Raw genomic sequence first — 19,235 nt, 5'->3', positions numbered from 1 at the left:
AAAAAAAAAAAAACTCGAGTAGCGGGGACACGCAGGAAAAATTTACCTACCCTCCTCCAAAAGTGCAGTTTCTGTGGTGCAGAGGCCCTGTTCTCTGTATTACAATTCAGTGAAGCGTCACAATCATTTTAAAAGCTGTAAATTTAAGGTAAAAATGTTACATAGTGTTCCTTTAAGATCTGTTTTGTCTTCATAGTTGCAACGTAGGCCAAATATTTGAGCCATTTGTGCAATTCTGAGCCTTCTGTTTTTTAATTACGTTTTTAGTTTTTCTGACTTTTTGCCTGATACTCGGTTTTGATTTTTGGATTTCACTAATGGACTTGTTTGTCTCGCTGTACTGATCTCCGGGTTTTACAATATTTCTGGTTTTTACTTCACTTCAAAGTATAGTATTAATTTACACTGTAAATTGTTCAACACTCTTAAATAAACCTGCAACTGATTCTCGCCCTCTGTCTGGAGTGATTAATGACATCTACAGATCTGTAAATCATTATACTATGAATAAATAGTAATCACTGCTGACTCTAAACGGTACAAATCATTTTGTTAATCCTTAACGGTTCTAAGAACTGAAACTAGGGATTTCAGTTAAAATAAAAAGTATCAGATATTTAACTGATAAGAACAGATAATACACTTGATCTTAGCCAAAAAGCAGAGACTCGACAAATATCTATTCCAACTAATTTATTATCATAACTCTACCCTGATTTTGTTTTGTTTTTGTTTTGTTTTTCAATAATTCACAGCTTCATTGTAAATGAGGGTTTCCTTCAATGCTCTTTGAGATTAAAAAGACGTGAAGAGAGAAAAATTGAGTAGTGTGATCTGTTCGTCCGTGAAATTGGAATAATATTGATGAATATGTTCACATTGACCTAAAATGGAATTAAACGTGTGATTCCTCAAGTGTCCGCCAGGTGGCCTCAGACTACACACTAAAAATAAGGGAAGGCGCTTTAGTTGGGGCTGTTATATCAGGATCAATCTTAGCTAAATATAGACTTTGAAATACTGTTCTACTGTAAACCCAAAACAGAACCAAGCTGCACTCTGTTTATATTTGTCTGCAGTTGCTAAGACACAATCTGGTACTTGTAGCATAGTTATTGAAGCAGTTAACATGTTACCATAACATGTCTGTTAACCTGGTATGCTAAAGCATATTCTTGGATTTATGCTCATTTTGCAAATTAAATTTTATACGGGATAACATCGTGCCACTTAAAAGCCACACCAATTTTGCAATTACCCAAACCCAAAGGTTTTAAAGGAAAAAATAAAATTGTCCATTCAGAATCCCATTCAGAAGTCTAAGCACTATAGAAATTGGCCACCTGTTTGGCAACATCTTGGTTTGGACAATAGTGGAGGCCAACACTGGAGAGAGGAAGAAGAAGAAGACAAGTACAAAGAAAATGATTGGTCAGTAGTCAAACACATATGCTACGAAGTAGCATAGAAACATTAACTACTCTCCTCGATACTGCAGAGACTGTAGACAGCAGCAAATTCACAGCGAGAGACTTCCTTAGACATGGTGTGGATGCTGGGGATGAACAATAAGACTGAACACTGAGGGGTTAAAAAATAAATCTGATGGGGAAATTGACCCAGGAAAAATGTGCCGGCTTTGCATTTATTTTTTTCCTGGCACCTTATGTAAACTATGCTCTCCCAAACAATGCCCTACTCAATAAATAGTGCACATCAAAAATTTATAAAAGTAATTCTACTGCACCTCTACGTTATTGTGTACATAGTGTAGGGCCAACTAAAACTGACCACTGGACAGGCCGAGAGAGCTCATGTGTTTCTGCAGAAAATTACTCTATGGCTCCCTTTTTGCAACAAAGTTACAGGTTGCATTTCTTGATGCAGTAGTGGACTGTTAAATGACAGTTTTTATGGCTTGATGGTCATGCACATTCAGCAGCAGTTCCCACCCTGAATCTTTTCAGGATTTTATGAAATGCAGATAGTGAAACACATACATTCTTTGTAATCCTGCACATCGTCTTTGTACAAACTGAGAATCCTTTCATGAGGTCTGGCACAAAGTGGTGAATCACAAACCGCACACATACATTCACACACACACTCACTCCTTTGGACACTTTTGATTCGCCAATCATTCTACCAACTGTGGGGGGTTGTTTTGGAAACCGGAGCACCCGGAGGAAACCCGCGGACACGGGGAGAACACACCAAACTCTTCACAGACAGTCAACCGGAGTGGTATTTGAGCCCACAACCTCCAGGACTCTGGAGCTGTGTGACTGCGACACTACCTGCTGCGCCACCGTGCTGCCCTGGAGAATATGAAAATAGTTATTCTCTATGCTGAGCTCCTGAAGCCAGCGTTTACTACTGTACTATATTAACACTGTATATCAGTAACTTATTTAAAGTTTCATTTCATACTGAAAACATACCATACCATGTTTTGCAAAACAAATACTAAACTTTACATTGTAAACATGCTCAGAGCACACAACAGCACACATCTACAACTGCAACAGCACAATTGCTAACACGAATTGTTCAAAACTGAAGCCACTTTTTCAAAACTCTTTGCAAAAATTCTGTGTAATAAGTATTCATCTCAACCTAACAGTTCATCGCACTCCAAGAATTCACTCAGACCACCAAGACACCTCATACATATCTTAAAATAAACTCCTTCAACTATGACACATGAAACGGTATTGTGTTTAGATCAGTGTGTTATTAAAGACATTGAATGCTTTTTGAGACAGAACTAACAGTCAGTTACATCAGTGAGGAACTTTTATCTTTTAAGTTTGAGTGATTTTTCACATAAATCAGTATTTCATTCTAGGAAAAATGTAACACGTTTATTGACTGCACTAAAGTCTAAGTAACAAGAATGAATCAGAAATGCTTCGATTTGCATATAGTGTGAAAAATAGAAAGTTGAAACAACATCCAGAAATGACAGGGCAACAACATGTTACCAACATTGTAATTATTATTTTAATTTGGTTTCTGCAGAAATGCATCACATTTACAATCATCCTGTTCTGAACGTGTTTTTGACAGTTTTGAGGACAGTGTGTGTGTTTCAAAAAATCTGCTGCTGATCCAGTGTTTTACAGCTGGTGGAGTGTGAATGAGAAAAGAGTTAGTGGATTTTGGAGAAGGAACACATTTCCTGAATTGCTAAAAACTGAACCACATTATCAGATTTCTTATTTATATATTTATTATTATTATTGTTTGCAAATGTAGTTTTGTTGAAAGTGTTTTATCAAATCAGTAAAACCAATGTGCTTGGGCAAGATGGTGGTATCATCATGTGTGCAGACGTTAGCTAGAATTGTGTCATTTATTATCCTGCCACTTTGGCAGAACTGCCCAAATCATCAACTTCCTTGTCACCTTACACAACAGACTACTTCCCATTTACCAGGGGGTGGTCAAGCAACTGTTTTTGTGACCACTGACAATTTTTGGTTCTTCACCTGCCACCAAACTCCATATTTCTATATCCTACTGGAGTTATTTTGTCCTGATGTTGGAACATCTATAGGGCGGCACGGTGGCGCAGCAGGTAGTGTCGCAGTCACACAGCTCCAGGGGCCTGGTGGTTGTGGGTTCGATTCCTGCTGACTGCCTGTGAGGTGTTGGTGTGTTCTCCCTGTGCCTGCGTGGGTTTCCTCCGGGTGCTCCGGTTTCCTCCCACAGTCCAAAAACACATGTAGGTAGGTGGATTGGCGACTCCAAAGTGTCTGTAGGTGTGAGTGTGTGTGTGTCTGTGTTGCCCTGTGAAGCCCCCTCCAGGGTGTATTCCCGCCTTGTGCCCAATGATTCCAGGTAGGCTCTGGACCCACTGTGACCCTGAACTGGATAAGTGGTTACAGATAATGAATGAATGAATGGAAGGTCTATGATCACCCCACCAACACATACCCATCCTTAAGGAGTTGGAGGAGGCTGGTGGTGACATTGGTGGGCGAGCATAACAGTGTTGGATACTCCACACTTCCTTGCTTCCTTCACCAACTGGCCAGAGAATACGATGCCTGTGCTGTGGCCTTGGTTTGAGTGTTATATTTCACCAGAATGAGTAATGGTTTCATTAATTTCTAAAAACTATAAAGAGGTTTAAGTGGGTTTGGGTATAATTTTTTTTTTGAGCTTCATGTGACTGTCTGTGAGGAGTTGGTGTGTTCTCCCTGTGTCCGCGTGGTTTTCCTCCGGGTGCTCCGGTTTCCTCCCGCGGTCCAAAAACACACGTTTGTAGGTGGACTCGTGACTCAAAAGTGTTCATAGGTGTGAAGGTGTGAGTGTCACCCTGTAAAGGACTGGTGCCCAGGGTGTGTTCCTGCCTTGCACCCAGAGATTCTGGGTAGGCTCTGGATCCACCACAAACCTGAACTGGATAAGCAGTTACAATGAATGAATGAATGAATGTTAATAGCATTTATAGCTTTTCAAAACATCTAACACGTTTAGTGCGGCTAACACAAGTAGATAGATTTAACTGGGTTTAACAGAGCTTAAATAGGTGTTAGTTTCATTTGGTTCAACATGTTTTTAATAGTTTAAATTGAGTTTAAACTGAGTAGTTTGACTAGGTTTAGGGTTTAATCTGGATTCTGAATGGCTGCAGGACCTTTGACATTTTTATAAGTAATCTTCATATATTTTTAAAGAAACCCTCAAATAATGTAAAGGCAGTAGAAAGATCTTGTGAATTATGTGACATTTTTTAAACTTACAAGTTTCTGCTTAAACATGGATTTGTTTCAAACATTATATGGGGAAAAAAAAACAATACATGCAACACATAGCTCTTTATTAAAAATTAATTTTTAATGAAATTATTTGCAACATTCATAAAAAATCTTTTTTTACAGAAAAAACCTGTGACATTCCTCTCAAACAACTTCAGCTAACATAACAAAGCTATTACAGAAGAATAAACATTTTCTTTTGTTGTTGTTGTTTTGTTTGTTTGTTTTGTTTATTATAATCTACAATTAGCATATGAAAAAATGAAATAAATCATTTGATGCTGAAGCATTCAAAATATTCTTAAGATATTTTAAAAAATAAACTATTCAGTTTCAAATACTAAAAAACATTAAAACTATGATACAATAATCTACCATTTTAAAAAACTACATTTACACTGAAACCTGTGTAAAATAAAGTAGAATTATACCTTCAGAGTCATCTTTATAACTTGTTGGTATTTCTTCTCACTTCCGTACATATTACAGATTAAATTTAGGACGTGATTTCATACTGAAATGTCATTTAAGCACAGACTTGATATCATGATATTTCTTTCGATATCTGCATGGTTTATGTAAATGAAAGTGATCTGGCCAGTTATAACTACAAGTTATATTCAGAAATAAAACACACAGGCCATCAGACAATCAAACACCATCTGACCTCACACCTGCATCATTTTTGCCAATCAGACACCAGCTGAGAGCTCAACTACAGCCCACTGGCCAATTAGATACAAGCTGAGGTCTCACATGCACCAAATTAGCCATTACGAAATCAACAGAACTCTTTCACCTGCAGGCATTTGACCAATCACAAGCCAGTTGAGTTCTCACCTGCTGCTGATCAACCAGTCAGACATCAATCTGAGTTTTCATGGGCAGCCAATTGTTTCCTATTTTTATTCTCCTCGCCTCAGAAGAGCAGCCTCAGAAACTACGTTTTATCACTGGGTTCATTATCACTGTTTATAAATGCATTCAACAGCAATTAAACAGAAAAACTATATAAACAAATACTAATGACTCAGGTTTACAACTGATAAAATAAACCTGAATATACAAAACAAACAAATAAACAAACAAGTAATAAAGAATTAGCGTTAGCCCTCAACTTCACTGAGATACTCACAGATTTCTCACATTTCTCTTTACATCACAGACTCAGGAAGCTTATAGCCAATCAGATTCCCCCAAACTAATCACAATATATTCAGAAAATATAGAGATTTCCTTATTTAGTTTTACACTGTAGCTGTGAGGCTACTGTAGGTAAAATGCAATGGAATATTATACTTCAACAATTTTTCAAGAGTATTTTAAAAATTTTCCGTTCCCCCATGATACAGTTATATTTTCTCTTTGCTCATGTTTGATATTAATTACTAACAAATTTATTTTATTGGAAATAGTCTTACAGGTAGTCTAGGCTATGGTAGACTAGACTAGGCTCAGTACAAGTGTTTTGTGCTAAAGTTTGTAGTATTTAAAAGCAGCTAACATAGGGATGTTACTAGTACATTAGCGGCATTATCATTATGCTCACGAACGTGCCATGATTCAGTAACTACATAAGTGTCATAGCACCATGCCATTTGTAGGATATAATCTTCCATTCTTTTTTTTAGCTCCTTAGGGGATGAGTCAGAGGAACTAGACATCATTTTAATGCAGAGTTTTCAGAGAGGTCATATTTGGTTGGGGGCTCTGATGGCTAAAGGCAGAGAACGTTACATCTTTGTCTCACTGTCAGGAAGTTTTTCATCATTGTTCTGAGAGATAAGATGATATGGAGTCTTCTTCTCCAGGTTCTGCAGGTTCTCAAGGTTGTCCTCTAGAACACTGTTCCCCAGCTCTGCATCTACTGCTTGCAGCTCATGACGAGACAGGTGTTCTATGATTCCAGCACCGATAGAATCACCCAGAACATTAGTGGTAGTCCGAAGTCGATCTCTGAGAGGGAGAGAACAGAGTGAGTGTTAGAGAGAGAGAGAGAGAAAGAGAGAGAGAGAGAGAGAGAGAGAGAGAGAGAGTAAACACTGACCCAACATGACCTGATTTTACAACACAGCACACAGCTGTATCAACTCACATAAAATTTAGTATGCTTTACCTTAAATGAACCAGTTTATGCTCCACAGCCTGGGCTCCCTATGTGGTGATGGTCATTTTTAAAATAGCTTGAGTACAGACTTTCTGATGCTTTCAGGCCATTAGGTGTATAACCAATGTTTGATCAAATGAAAGAGAATCATTGAAAAAAGTGACTGACTGTTTTGAAACTAAATGATGAGAAATCTTGAATTCTTGAAATATCCCTTGGATATTTGCTGTGTTATGTCTGTCAGGACTATATGGCTATGGTATCCAGCAGATTCAGCCAATTATCATTCCAACTGTTTAGGGATTCAGAATCTAGACTGAAAGCCATACACGTTTAATTGCCAACAATATTATCCAATCAGAATTCTCTGCTGTCCATATTTCCTACAGGTCAGTTCTACACTAATGAAATCCCTCAGGTAGGTGGAGCTGGTGAGTGATAGACAACAAGCCTGATGTTAGCATGTGGAGTTAGCATAAACTAGCATCTCTAGATGGTGTATTTCTTTGTTCAGTAACAAATGGATTGTGGGGTTGGAGTGGAGGGATTTTTTATCCCCACTTGCAAATGAGGTTCATGTTTTGCATCAGATGTTAAATCCGTGGAATGTGTTGTTTCTCTGACCATTTTTTTCTTTGACCTGTCTCTTCAGAACTTACCCAGATCTCTTTTCTAAAACTATGCTACATGTCTGTCTAGAACTCTGCCTAAAACTAGCCTGCACTTTCTGCATGGGGCTTGCTTAGACTCGGTCTAGAACGGGAGAGATAACACATTCACATTTTAGTGACAAGTCCACTAATGCAAACTTATAGTTATCATAAAACTACAGCTTATCATGCAACATATCCCCACTCATTAACTGCAGACAGTCACACCCACTTATAGCAATTAGCTAAATTCTCATTGTCCCAACAACTTGTCACAGCCCCACCCACTAACTTCAGTCTGTCCCAAACACTAAAGCTGCATCTCAACTGGGCAGTTAACACTAATTCTAACTAGTGTTTGAGTATGAAGTAATGAAATATGTACTATATTTACAAGTGTCATTGTTGAGTATACTAAGAAATACACGGTGCACAATTAGGACCAGTCAATTTTTGAGTATGGCAGGTATTTTAGTTATTTTATGACCTACACTGTGCACTACACACTGTGGAGGGAGATATTTGAGTTTCAGCATTTGAAAAAAAGACAACATTGCAGTTGCAGCTTTGTATGACATGCATTGTCATAGCAACAGTTTATCATGTCCCCTTAGTAAAAACTATCACACATTAGCATATAGTATATATTGCATAATATAAGTATGTTGTACACAAATGAGAAGCAGCCTAACTTCTTAAAGTCCCACCTACTATCTGCTTGCAGCCCTGCCCTCTTACTTAACACATTAAACATTAAATTCTCACAACCCTTTCCACTAATTTATCATTGTACTTACAGGAACCAATCAACTGCAATAATCAGTGTGATGTCATCAGTGGGCAGTCCTACAGAGGTTAACACTATTACCATGGTAACCAGGCCAGCTTGTGGGATTCCAGCAGCTCCAATACTGGCGGCTGTAGCTGTGATACTGACACACACACACACACACATACGATAAACATTCTACACCAAAAAATATATACTACCAATAATAATAATTGGCATGATGCTATATCTTAGGCGGTGTTAAAAGTATTTAATTGATACATCCATGATGAAACTTTAAAATAGTGTTAGAATCAGCTGTTGTTCATGGCAGTGCTTATCTTAGTTATGGCAAAAACTGAGATGGGAGGATTGGTGTATGTACCTGATGGTGAGTATTTGTCCAAAATTGAGGTCCATGTTATTGACCTGAGCAATAAAGATGGCTGCCAAGGCTTCATACAGTGCTGTTCCATCCATGTTAATCGTTGCTCCAACAGGAAGAACAAACCGTGTCACTCGTTTATCCACTCCATTATTCTCCTCCAGACATTTAAAAGTGATCGGCAGTGTGGCAGAACTACACATACACACATTCCCACATACAAATTACACACACAAACACACAAACATAGATAATTCACACACATACGTTTTACACATGTAGAATTACTGTGGGGTCAGTAAAGGCAGTCGGAGACGTTTACCAATATACAGATGTGCTGATGTATATGTATGTATATGAACAGGTGTGCAGATGAACACATGTATACAGTTGTACAGGTGTGGAAATAAAGGTATGTAGAAGGGCAGTTGAGCAAGCAGACAGATTTATAGATGTATAGATGAGCATATATGCAGAGAAGAGGTATATTGGTACAAAGGCATACAAATGTGCTCCTCACCTGGAGGAGGTGCCCAGGGCAGTGACGAGAGCCTGCAGCAGTCCTCCAATAAAAACAAAGGGGTTTTTGCGGGTAACCAGAAAGTAGAGCAGGGGCAGAACTATGATGGCATGTATAAGCAAACCCACAATCACTGTCACAGTGTACATCCCCAGCTGCCCCCCCATAGCTGACAGATCCTCCATCTCCACAATCTTCCCCGCAATCAGGAACAGGATACCTACAGGGGCATACCTGTACAAAGGTAAATCACACACAGTTACAGACAGCCTAACAAAATCTCTGAAACAGGACACTTACACAAGCATACCTATCCAAAGTCTGATCATTCTAAAACAGAGCGAAAAGTAGGTTTTTGCTGGAGTTTCATTTATTTATTTATTTTGGCAGGTTTTTATCTTGAAAGGGTTTATTGCCACATCACAATTCTTTACGTAATAATGCCACATGCACAGAGCCTGAAAGAAATTCTTACACTTTCCTAAATAATCAGTGATCCTAAAGGCACTGATTATGAGAGCTACTAAAAATGGAGATATCAAAACATCAAACTCAGCCTTCATCTGCTCATTGACACTCAAGTAAAAGAAACACAGAAAATAACTGGAGAAAGTGAAAGAAAAAAAAAGTGCAACAGAGACCTTGTTAAAACAGGGATTAATACTGATGTGGCTTTTAAATGTTGGTGAGAGCTGAAAGGATTCAAAAATTAGATACAGTTGTTTTTTTCTTGCTAAACAAGTATACAGGTTCATTTTGTATCTACCAAAACAGCCAGGCTATCATTGCAGTGGATTTTGGTATCTTTATCGAAACATTCCTGGTACAGTACAGTTTGGTTACATGTATAGCAAATTACTAAAATTATTTTTTTTGCTGCCTCTTTTGCTTTGTTTAGTCACTATTCTCAGACAGTTTCATTGTTAACCTCAATATAATTTTTTACACTACAGTACTTTCCCTTAGCATAAATGTTCTTTGCTGATGATAGCAAACAATTTAAGCAAAATAAATACTCTAGCTAACTAACCTTACTGTCTAACTGACCATCTGTCTGCTCTTATAGCCAGGATTTTATCTGATGCTCAATGAATGTAGTTTTTTTCATTTTCCTGCACTTCAAAAAAGCCTTAAGACTCCATTTCCATAATTTTTAGTTTTCTATTTTTGTTGAGTTTTGACAGGGCTCTCTGTGAATACTCCATTCACTCAGACTACTCATCAGATTAATCTGCTCTGGAAGGAGAGAGCATCAAAAAACATGTTTTAAAAGGCTCTGTGTAATTTCAGATCTCACCAGTGAGGACTCTATACCCCCAAACACCCAAAACTAAAGGACAGTCACTTTAAGTTCATGTGAGAATTGATATAATTATTGAAAAATATACTAGCCTACGTTTCCAGGTCTAAATCTATCTTCCTGGTGATTTGTTTAGTAAGAATGGTAAAAATGTTAGTATAACAATATTCATTACTAAAAATGAACATTTTAAACATAGTGTTAACCATCTGTGTGCCCCAGGGTGCTTTAAGAATTTGGTGGTCTTGATTTGAAGATCAAACATCCAATTGTGAACTCTGACCTATGACCCTGCACACCCCTCATCCTCCGTCTCCCACCTCCTGCTGACCCGGCTCCGAGCACTCACCACATGATGATAGCCACCAGCCTCATGATGGCTTCGTTGAGGCAGTCAAAGAAGTCCCTTAGAGGCTGTCCTTGTTCCTTCATGCTGCCGATGATGAGGCCAAAGCCCATGGAGAACACCACAAGCCCCAGAGCGTTAATCCCATTCACAGTCCCCAAAACCGGAATCATTTCCTCGTAACTCAGCTCCGAAACGTTACTGCTAGCATTAGCATTAGTGCTAAGGTTCACCGCCAGCTTCACTGTTACCACACGCTTACCATACTGAGTCCTAAACTAAAACAACAAAAATGGCACAACGTCACACTTCACTGTGGTCATTGCTCTTAAGACTATGAAACACCTACATAAAGCTTTAATGACAATTGACACAGACCTACATAGACAGCTATAAAGATTTAGTCCAACAAGCCTGAGCTGCTTTTGTCAGACGCCTAAAACTTGCCTGAAGAAGATTTTATAGATATTTATGTAGGGTTATGCCATTTGTCCTGAAAGGCTTATGTGGGTGTCATATACCCTTACAAATGAATACACACAGTAAAGTGTTACCATCAAATTTACAAACATTTATATTTTTTGTAATGGCTTACTTTCCTTTGAAACAATGTGTATGTGTTACCTGTTGAGTGCAGGCCTGCACGAGATTTGGAGGGAACATATTCCTGTGAGAAAAAAAGATAAAAACAAGAATAACCATGATGTGACGTAACAAATTTCTCTGGCGCAAACCAATAATCCATACATCTCCTACACTGTGCTCTGGTTTCTGATTAACACTTGATGAGATGATGGGTGGCACGGTGGTTTTGTGGTTAGCACATTCACCTCTCAGCGCTGGGATCTTGGGTTTAAGTACCATCTGGGTGGAGTTTCAATGTTCTCCCTGTGTCTGCATGGGTTTCCGGTTTCCACCCACAGTTCAAAAACATGGAGGTTAGGTGAACTGGCTTCTGTAATAACAGTCTTGGTGTGTGAGTGTATGAGTGCGTATGTCAATGAATGTCTGTATGTGTGAGCCCAGATATGGATGGGTGCTCTATCCTGGGTGATACCATAGAATGTCTGTATGTGGGAGTGAATGTGTATGGGTGAAACCCTAGTGCCAGATGCAGTCCACCAGGTGCGCATTTGGCTGCCACTTCTTGCCCATGTGTATGTGGATTAAGTACTGAGCAATGTTGATTGTAAAGCGTCCTTGTGTATCTAGAAATAACGCTATAGAAGTGTAACAATAAATAAAATAAATAAAAAGATTGTTGCAAATATTAAATGTTAATGTGCATTAACAGTTGTTATTGGCTGTTAATAAGTTTACTTGATCAAGGTGTGGCCAGGACTAAGTTACACTGTTTAGTACTGAACTTTACTGTTACCACATTATTAGATTTTAAGGAGTCTTAATGGGTTTTGAGCATTGTTAACAACATTTAATAAAACTTAGTTGCTGATTGTTAATAAGCATACCTGATTAGGTCAAGGAAAGCATCAGCTGGGCTGACTTGCTCTATGGTCTCCTTGCTGCTGAACTCATCCCGGTGCCCACTACCAGGGTGGATGATGAGGACCATGACGATGCCAATAAACACAGCAATGACAGTGGTGGTTGTGTAATAAATCACGGCACGGACTCCCATTTTACCGGATGCCCTACTGTCCAGTGCTGCCATTCCTATAACATACATGCAAACAAACACACACAGAAAAAAATAAGTTTGATACTTTTGGGTACTGTCTGAGTCCTAAGAAAAACATCTCCATTTTGTGGATTTGTAGTTTACTAAATAATTTGAACCCAAGAGCTGTCTTTCACATTGTGTGAAGATTTCATGTTGATAAAATCATTTTACATTGACTTCCCTTGAAAGTTAAGAAGGTTTTTGCCTTCTCGTAACTTTATTAATTTGGAGATACGTGTTTTTCATTGGACAGCATCAATATACTCGATATATTTGCATTCCAAAAGAAGCAGTATATTAGCTGATTATCTTGACATGAGGGAAATAAGAAAGAAAGAAAATAGAAAGAAAAAAAACTTAAAAAAGAAAGAACCAAAGATAAAAGTAAGAAAGAGAAGGAAAACAACAAAGAAACAAAGAAGAAGAGAAATGGTCTGAAGGTGAGAAGGTCAGTGACTCTGAACGTCTCTCAGCAAAACTGAAGTAAAACATCTATTGTAACAACTGAGAGAACGTCCGGCTGAAAAACCCATACCCCTCCCAAAGACCCTGTGACCCCTTTCTAACCCCTTCTCACTAACTCCCCCCTTCCACCCCCCAAATACACACACACACACACACACACACTGTTTTCCTCCTGGGAACAGAAGATTGACCATTCTCCCGCTCTCATCATTACTGCTGTGTTCATTGAAACAGACCTTCCCCCAGCGTCTAATAACATCTGATTATCTACACAGCACACACAAACTCTCCTACACACACAAAGCTCTGATTCTGTGGATGCTAATGCCGTCCATGACAAATCAGAGAATTGACATTTTTCTCAGAGTTCTACTTTTACTGGGACACAGCTGACTTGCAAGCTCAACTGTTGCCATGGCAATAACAGAGACAATGGTGATTAATGGAGTAAGTTAATGTTGATGGTAAAAGTTCTTTCACTTTTCTTTCATAAAAGTTCTTACATTCTTCACACATATTTCCTTAAGGTGCATTTTCACCACCTGACAAATGGCCCTGCACTGCATTATGGGGAACGTGCACTCTGGAAATGGCTAAATTGAGAAGTAAATAAAAATGTAATATAAAACGTCACACCAGGCCTTATATGGACTAGTGGTCAATGACTGGAATTTTAATTAAACTGATTTAGGACACATCTAAATTCTAGATAAATTCTATCTTGGTTTTCTATTTAATAGCATATGCCCCCATTGTATGTACACAGTATATTTTATATTTGACATGCACATGCTATGAACTTAAGTGAATGTAATTCCTGATGTACACAGGAGTTACTGCAGTGACCCTGAGCTACAGGTTAAACTCTGGAATTCTGGACGTTTCTTTTAACTCTGAAATACTATCACACAGTGTGTGCGGTGGGGGACACACCATGAAAGACTGTTTTATTCATCTAACCCCATGGTCACTGTGACCTCTAACCTCGCACACATACACACACACACACTGAACTAAACTGACCACACACACTAGGGGTCAGGAAGTCTAGAACTCTTCCTTTCCTGTCGAGAATACGTATGCTCTAAATACTCAGATACTCACACACACGGCAGCCTTCTACACAACACACTCAGGTTCAGTTCCCAGCTCAGACAGGAACACTACAGTACACTACAGCAATAAGACTCCTAATACTACATTACTCTGTTAGACATATGTGCCTTTGGTGTTGTAATGTGCTTTTTTAGCGTTGCATTGTGCCATAACTTTTTTTATTGTATACCTGTGATTAAACTGGAAACCAGCAGGGGGAGCACCAGCATCTGCAGCATCCTCATGAGCAGCTCACCAGGAAAGGAGAAATACTTCACCTCCCGATATGACAACTTATAGGGTCTCAATGCAAAGCCCAGGATTATACCTAAAACACAACAAAAGAAGATAAATAAACAGGAATAGACACAAAGCCCAGGATCCCACATGTTACAACACAAAATATACATTGTGTGTGTGTGTGTGTGTGTACCATGTTTCACTCATGCTGTGGTTTAGAGTAAGGTTAGTGTTAGACTAGTAGTTTTAACGTTTAAGCTAATTCTCAAAATTAATGACAAGTAACGTAATTGTCCAACAATATATAAAAATCTAACTGCACTCTTAAAAATAAAGGTGCTACAAAAGGTACACCTTTATTGAGCAATGCCTATTATTAGAAAAACATTTTTGTTCCATAATGAACCATTTTTGTTTAAGAAATGCATGTCTGAATAACCTTTTAAAGGTTTAAAAATCCATCACTCTGTCCTATGGTTCTTTACCAATTTAAATATTTCAGCAAAAATGGTTTATATGGCATCGCTCAAAGAACCCTTTGTAACACGTTACATTTTCAGAGTTCACGTGTGTGTGTGTGTGTGTGTGTGTGTGTTGTACACACCGATGATGACAGCAATAACTGTGAGGATGACAAAGGCATTCCTTCTAAAGAAGGAACGGACGGTGTTTGGCCTTATGTTTTGAACAGTATTTTGGACAGTGTTTCGAGCTTGGAGTGAGCGCTGGACCAGATTTTCACGAAACTGCCGAACCCTCCCCCTAGGGGGCTGTGTCTCTCCATTAATATGAGTCATCTTCCAGGGGGCCCCAATCCTCACACAGCCCTCAGATTCAGTCTTCAACCCTGAGAAAAAGAACAAACACAAAATATGCCAGACCCTCAATAATTTTATGTATTTTAACATGCTGCTGTTTACACTGTGTCAAAAGGACAAACAGACCAAGTAGATATGATGGTGAAACAAAATCTCTTTGTGGAGATTCTGTTTAAAAAATGTTTATGATGCATGGGACTTTTATTAATCGTCTACTTTGAGTTTAACCTCAATAAACTCTTATTTTTTAAAGATTTTGTCTTAGTATCCTATTCACCATCCATCCATTATCTGTAACCGCTTTTCCAATTTAGGGTCGCGGGGGGTCCAGAGCCTACCTGGAATCATCGGGCGCAAGGCGGGAATACACCCTGGAGGGGACCTTAGTATCCTACAATATTTTAATGTGTGAATATTCACATCCTACATTGTATCTCCAATGTTAAACTAAAGAAACAAACTTCAGACACTGAACACATCTCAGATGATTGAGTACTTTTTGAGTGAAGGCCATTACAAACTACACATGGCAAATTTTAAAGCTCTAAACGTTCAGATCTGAGCCAGATAGACTAAAGTGTTCATGGGCCCTCCCAATTTAAATCTCACATGAGATCAAGCTGGTTATCTGCTTATGGTTTTTTTTAATATAAAATTTGCTCAATGTTATTAATCGTTAATAAATGCTTTATTCTGCTATGAATACTTCTCTTTATTCTTTCCTGAGATCAGTGAAATTAATTTATAATTTAAATTTAAAAACGTAATTTACGTAATTTAAAAGTTATTAACTCTTTAAACCAAGGTCAGTTATTAACTGTTTTTAAACTCTATAATATGAACTCAATTTTGGTAACTTTGTATAAACTCCTTAATCTAAATTAAGTTCAGCATTATTAACTGTTTATATGTGAACTGGATAGTGTCATTAACTGTTAATAAATTAAGTAATCTAAACCTTTTTAAATAAATAAATAACATTTACTGTGTTATTTATTGAGTTCAGCGTTATTAAGCGTTTATAAATGCTTTAATTCGAACTGAGGTCAGTGTTATTTACTCTTTATAAACTTCTTAATATTAACCCGTGTCATTAACCGCTTTTAAACAATTCTGAACTGAGATCAGTGTTATCACCTGTTCAAGAATCTGAGCAGCGGATAAACCTGTTCAACAGCTCTCAGATATCACATTACAGTTCTCCAGATATCATCATCCTGTTAGCCTTACTCTACTCACACTGTCTTGCTAAAGTTATCCTGCAAACACTGTCCTACTAAAAGGAAAAAACCTGTCTTCGCTAATATGGTTACAAAGTTGACTGTGAGATGTGATCACGTGGCTCATTTCTATTTAATATTCCTGATAAACACACGCGCACACACCGCTTCTAACCCTGCACACACAGCTCCACGTGTACTCGGACCCCTGCCAGAGAAAACATACCAACACACTCAAACACATACACACGCGCGTAGACGGCATTAGAACAATTCTCTATTCACCACAAAGAACCCAAACAAAGAGAAACACTCACCACAGACACAGCGTAGAACTGAGAACCTCGGAGAACAGAAAACAAGTATACTCTCAGAGAGAGAGAGAGAGAGAGAGAGAAAGAGAGAGAGAGAGAGAAAGAGAGTAGGGGGAAAACAGAGAGAGACAGAGAGATGGCGGTGGGCGTGAGACTGAGAGGAAGCAGAAGAACCAATCACAGTTAAAGAAAGTTAGAGTAACGGAGGAGGAGCATGTCGAAAATGCTACGGGAAAAAGAAAATAGTGTGTGTGTGTAACAGACAGAGAGAGACAGACACACACACACACACACACACACACACACACAGAGAGAGAGAGAGAGAGAGAGAGTGTATGGGGTCTTTTGAAAGCTGTTCTGGCCAAAAAGACGCCTTTGTGATATCCTCAAAAACATCAAAAACATATACTCTATCTCTAAAGTATCCCCTAAATAAATTACACTCTATGCCATAATATTCTACAAAGTAAATTCACCAGTGTTAAATCAACACTATTTGTGTTAAAAAATTAACTGTTAGTGTAATTTAACACTCAGTGTTACGTTAACACTAATAGTGTTGATTTAACACTGGTGAATTTACTGTGTATCATCTGTAAATACTCTGTATAATCTTAACAAATAGTAATAAACCTCATGCTTATTATGGACTCTCTGTGGCTTTTTAATCTACACCTTACACACCCAAAACATGCTGTACATGTACTGTACTGTAGATGTACACTACTCACATCTAGATAATTACAAAGAATCACAATGTCTCTTCTTAGAGAGAGAGATTTCATTCTCTCTCTCTCTCTCTCTCTCTCTCTCTCTCTCTCTCTCTCTCTCTCAGTATTGTGTTAGTCTTGTGATAACATGTCTGAAGTTGGTGTGGTGGGTGGAACCTGCACATGAGTGAAGGATAAAAATCGTGGGAGGAAGAGCAAGAGCGAGAGAGAGAGAGAGAGAGAGAGAGAGAGAGAGAGAGAGAGAGAGAGAAACTGTTCTGTGTTTATAATGTACAGAAACTGTTTTGTGAATTTCTGTATCTGATTTGTTTGCTGTTGTGGTGTGAATCTCTGCCTGCAGATAAAACATATTGTGTGTGGTTATAACACAGGACTAAGCTAGCAAAACTGGCACATTAGCCCAACTGTGGTGACACAGTAACCTGCTGCTCACTTAGAAGGCTGAGGCCTGTGGTCTTTCTGCAACACATTCTTCCAAAGTTAATCTTGCACCGTGTTTATAATGTTCTGCCATATTCATATAACAGCTAGTAGTAATGTAATTAAAAAAAAAAAAAAAACACTGTACAAGTGGCCGGGGACTGCGAAGAGCAGTGGCTCACAGGAGAAGATCCCAGCATGCTTAGCATCTACCATTTTACTGTGTTATTTTAGTTTTTTTTTCTGGGCTTTTCATTGTGTTTGAGGCTTTTGGTGTTGGGGTTGCAATGGAGGAATTATTTTGGTATTTGATTTTGTGTGTGTGTTTGTGTGTGTGTGTGTGTGTGTGTGTGTTTGTGTTTATGTGCATGCTTGGGGTTGGTTTGTTACGAAATGTATGTTGTTTCAGGGGAGGTCACTGTCAGTCTGCGTTAGAGCTCTACCATGTGGCCCTCACTGAATCTCATCACACACAAAGCCCATGTACTTCCTGTTTCCTTGCCCCTCTCTGCACTATACCCTTTTAAAGACTGTATGAAGTTTGTTCACACTATTTTCATGTTTACTGTGTAGGAAAACCTATTTTTTTCAGTGGTAAAACCTTGTATATTTATATGGTAAAACATGGAATCAATCTCCGGCTTAACTGTAAATTCAGCAAAAATCTTTTTACTGTGTTTTTGCACAGCCATGTTGTAAATAAAATAGTTAATATTTAATTCATTCATTCAGCGGCACGGTGGCGCAGCAGGTAGTGTCGCAGTCACACAGCTCCAGGGGCCTGGAGGTTGTGGGTTCGATTCCCGCTCCGGGTGACTGTCTGTGAGGAGTTGGTGTGTTCTCCCCGTGTCCGCGTGGGTTTCCTCCGGGTGCTCCGGTTTCTTCCCACAGTCCAAAAACACACGTTGCAGGTGGATTGGTGACTCGAAAGTGTCCGTGAATGTGTGTGTCTGTGTTGCCCTGTGAAGGACTGGCGTCCCCTCCAGGTTGTATTCCCGCCTTGCGCCCGATGATTCCAGGACCCCCCGCGACCCTAAAAATTGGATAAGCGGTTATTCATTATCTGTAACCGCTTATCCAGTTCAGGGTCATAGTGGGTCCAGAGCCTACCTGGAATCATTGGGCACAAGGCAGGAATACAACCTGGAGGGGACGCCAGTCCTTCACAGGGCAACACAGACACACACACATTCACTCACAACCCTACGGACAATTTTGAGTCGCCAATCCACCTACGAACGTGTGTTTTTGGACTGTGAGAGGAAACCGGAGCACCCGGAGGAAACCCACGCAGACACAGGGAGAACACACCAACTCCTCACAGATAGTCACCTGGAGCGGGATCGAACCCACAACCTCCAGGCCCCTGGAGCTGTGTGACTGCGACACTACCTGCTGCGCCACCGTG

General features: G+C 39.0%; 1 protein-coding gene and 1 pseudogene across 1 annotated transcript; both read right to left on the bottom strand.

Annotated features, from left to right (window-relative positions):
• Nucleotides 1–561: 561 nt before the first annotated feature.
• On the bottom strand, nucleotides 562–673 carry LOC136679846 (U2 spliceosomal RNA; annotated as a pseudogene).
• A 4,190-nt stretch (nucleotides 674–4,863) lies between these two features.
• On the bottom strand, nucleotides 4,864–16,794 carry LOC136677892 (excitatory amino acid transporter 1-like). Its single transcript, XM_066655591.1, has 10 exons — nucleotides 16,680–16,794; nucleotides 14,929–15,171; nucleotides 14,275–14,412; nucleotides 12,313–12,517; nucleotides 11,468–11,510; nucleotides 10,847–11,121; nucleotides 9,198–9,431; nucleotides 8,678–8,872; nucleotides 8,321–8,455; nucleotides 4,864–6,722 (listed from the first exon to the last, which is right to left on the bottom strand). The coding sequence occupies exons 2-10, from the start codon at nucleotides 15,119–15,121 to the stop codon at nucleotides 6,500–6,502; spliced, it is 1,641 nt and encodes a 546-aa protein (XP_066511688.1). The 5' UTR covers nucleotides 15,122–15,171; nucleotides 16,680–16,794; the 3' UTR covers nucleotides 4,864–6,499.
• Between the last annotated feature and the right edge of the window lie 2,441 nt (nucleotides 16,795–19,235).

The sequence above is a fragment of the Hoplias malabaricus genome, chromosome Y, assembly GCF_029633855.1.
Source record: "Hoplias malabaricus isolate fHopMal1 chromosome Y, fHopMal1.hap1, whole genome shotgun sequence".
NCBI lineage: Eukaryota > Metazoa > Chordata > Actinopteri > Characiformes > Erythrinidae > Hoplias > Hoplias malabaricus.
This window is presented reverse-complemented; position numbering and strand designations above follow the sequence as displayed.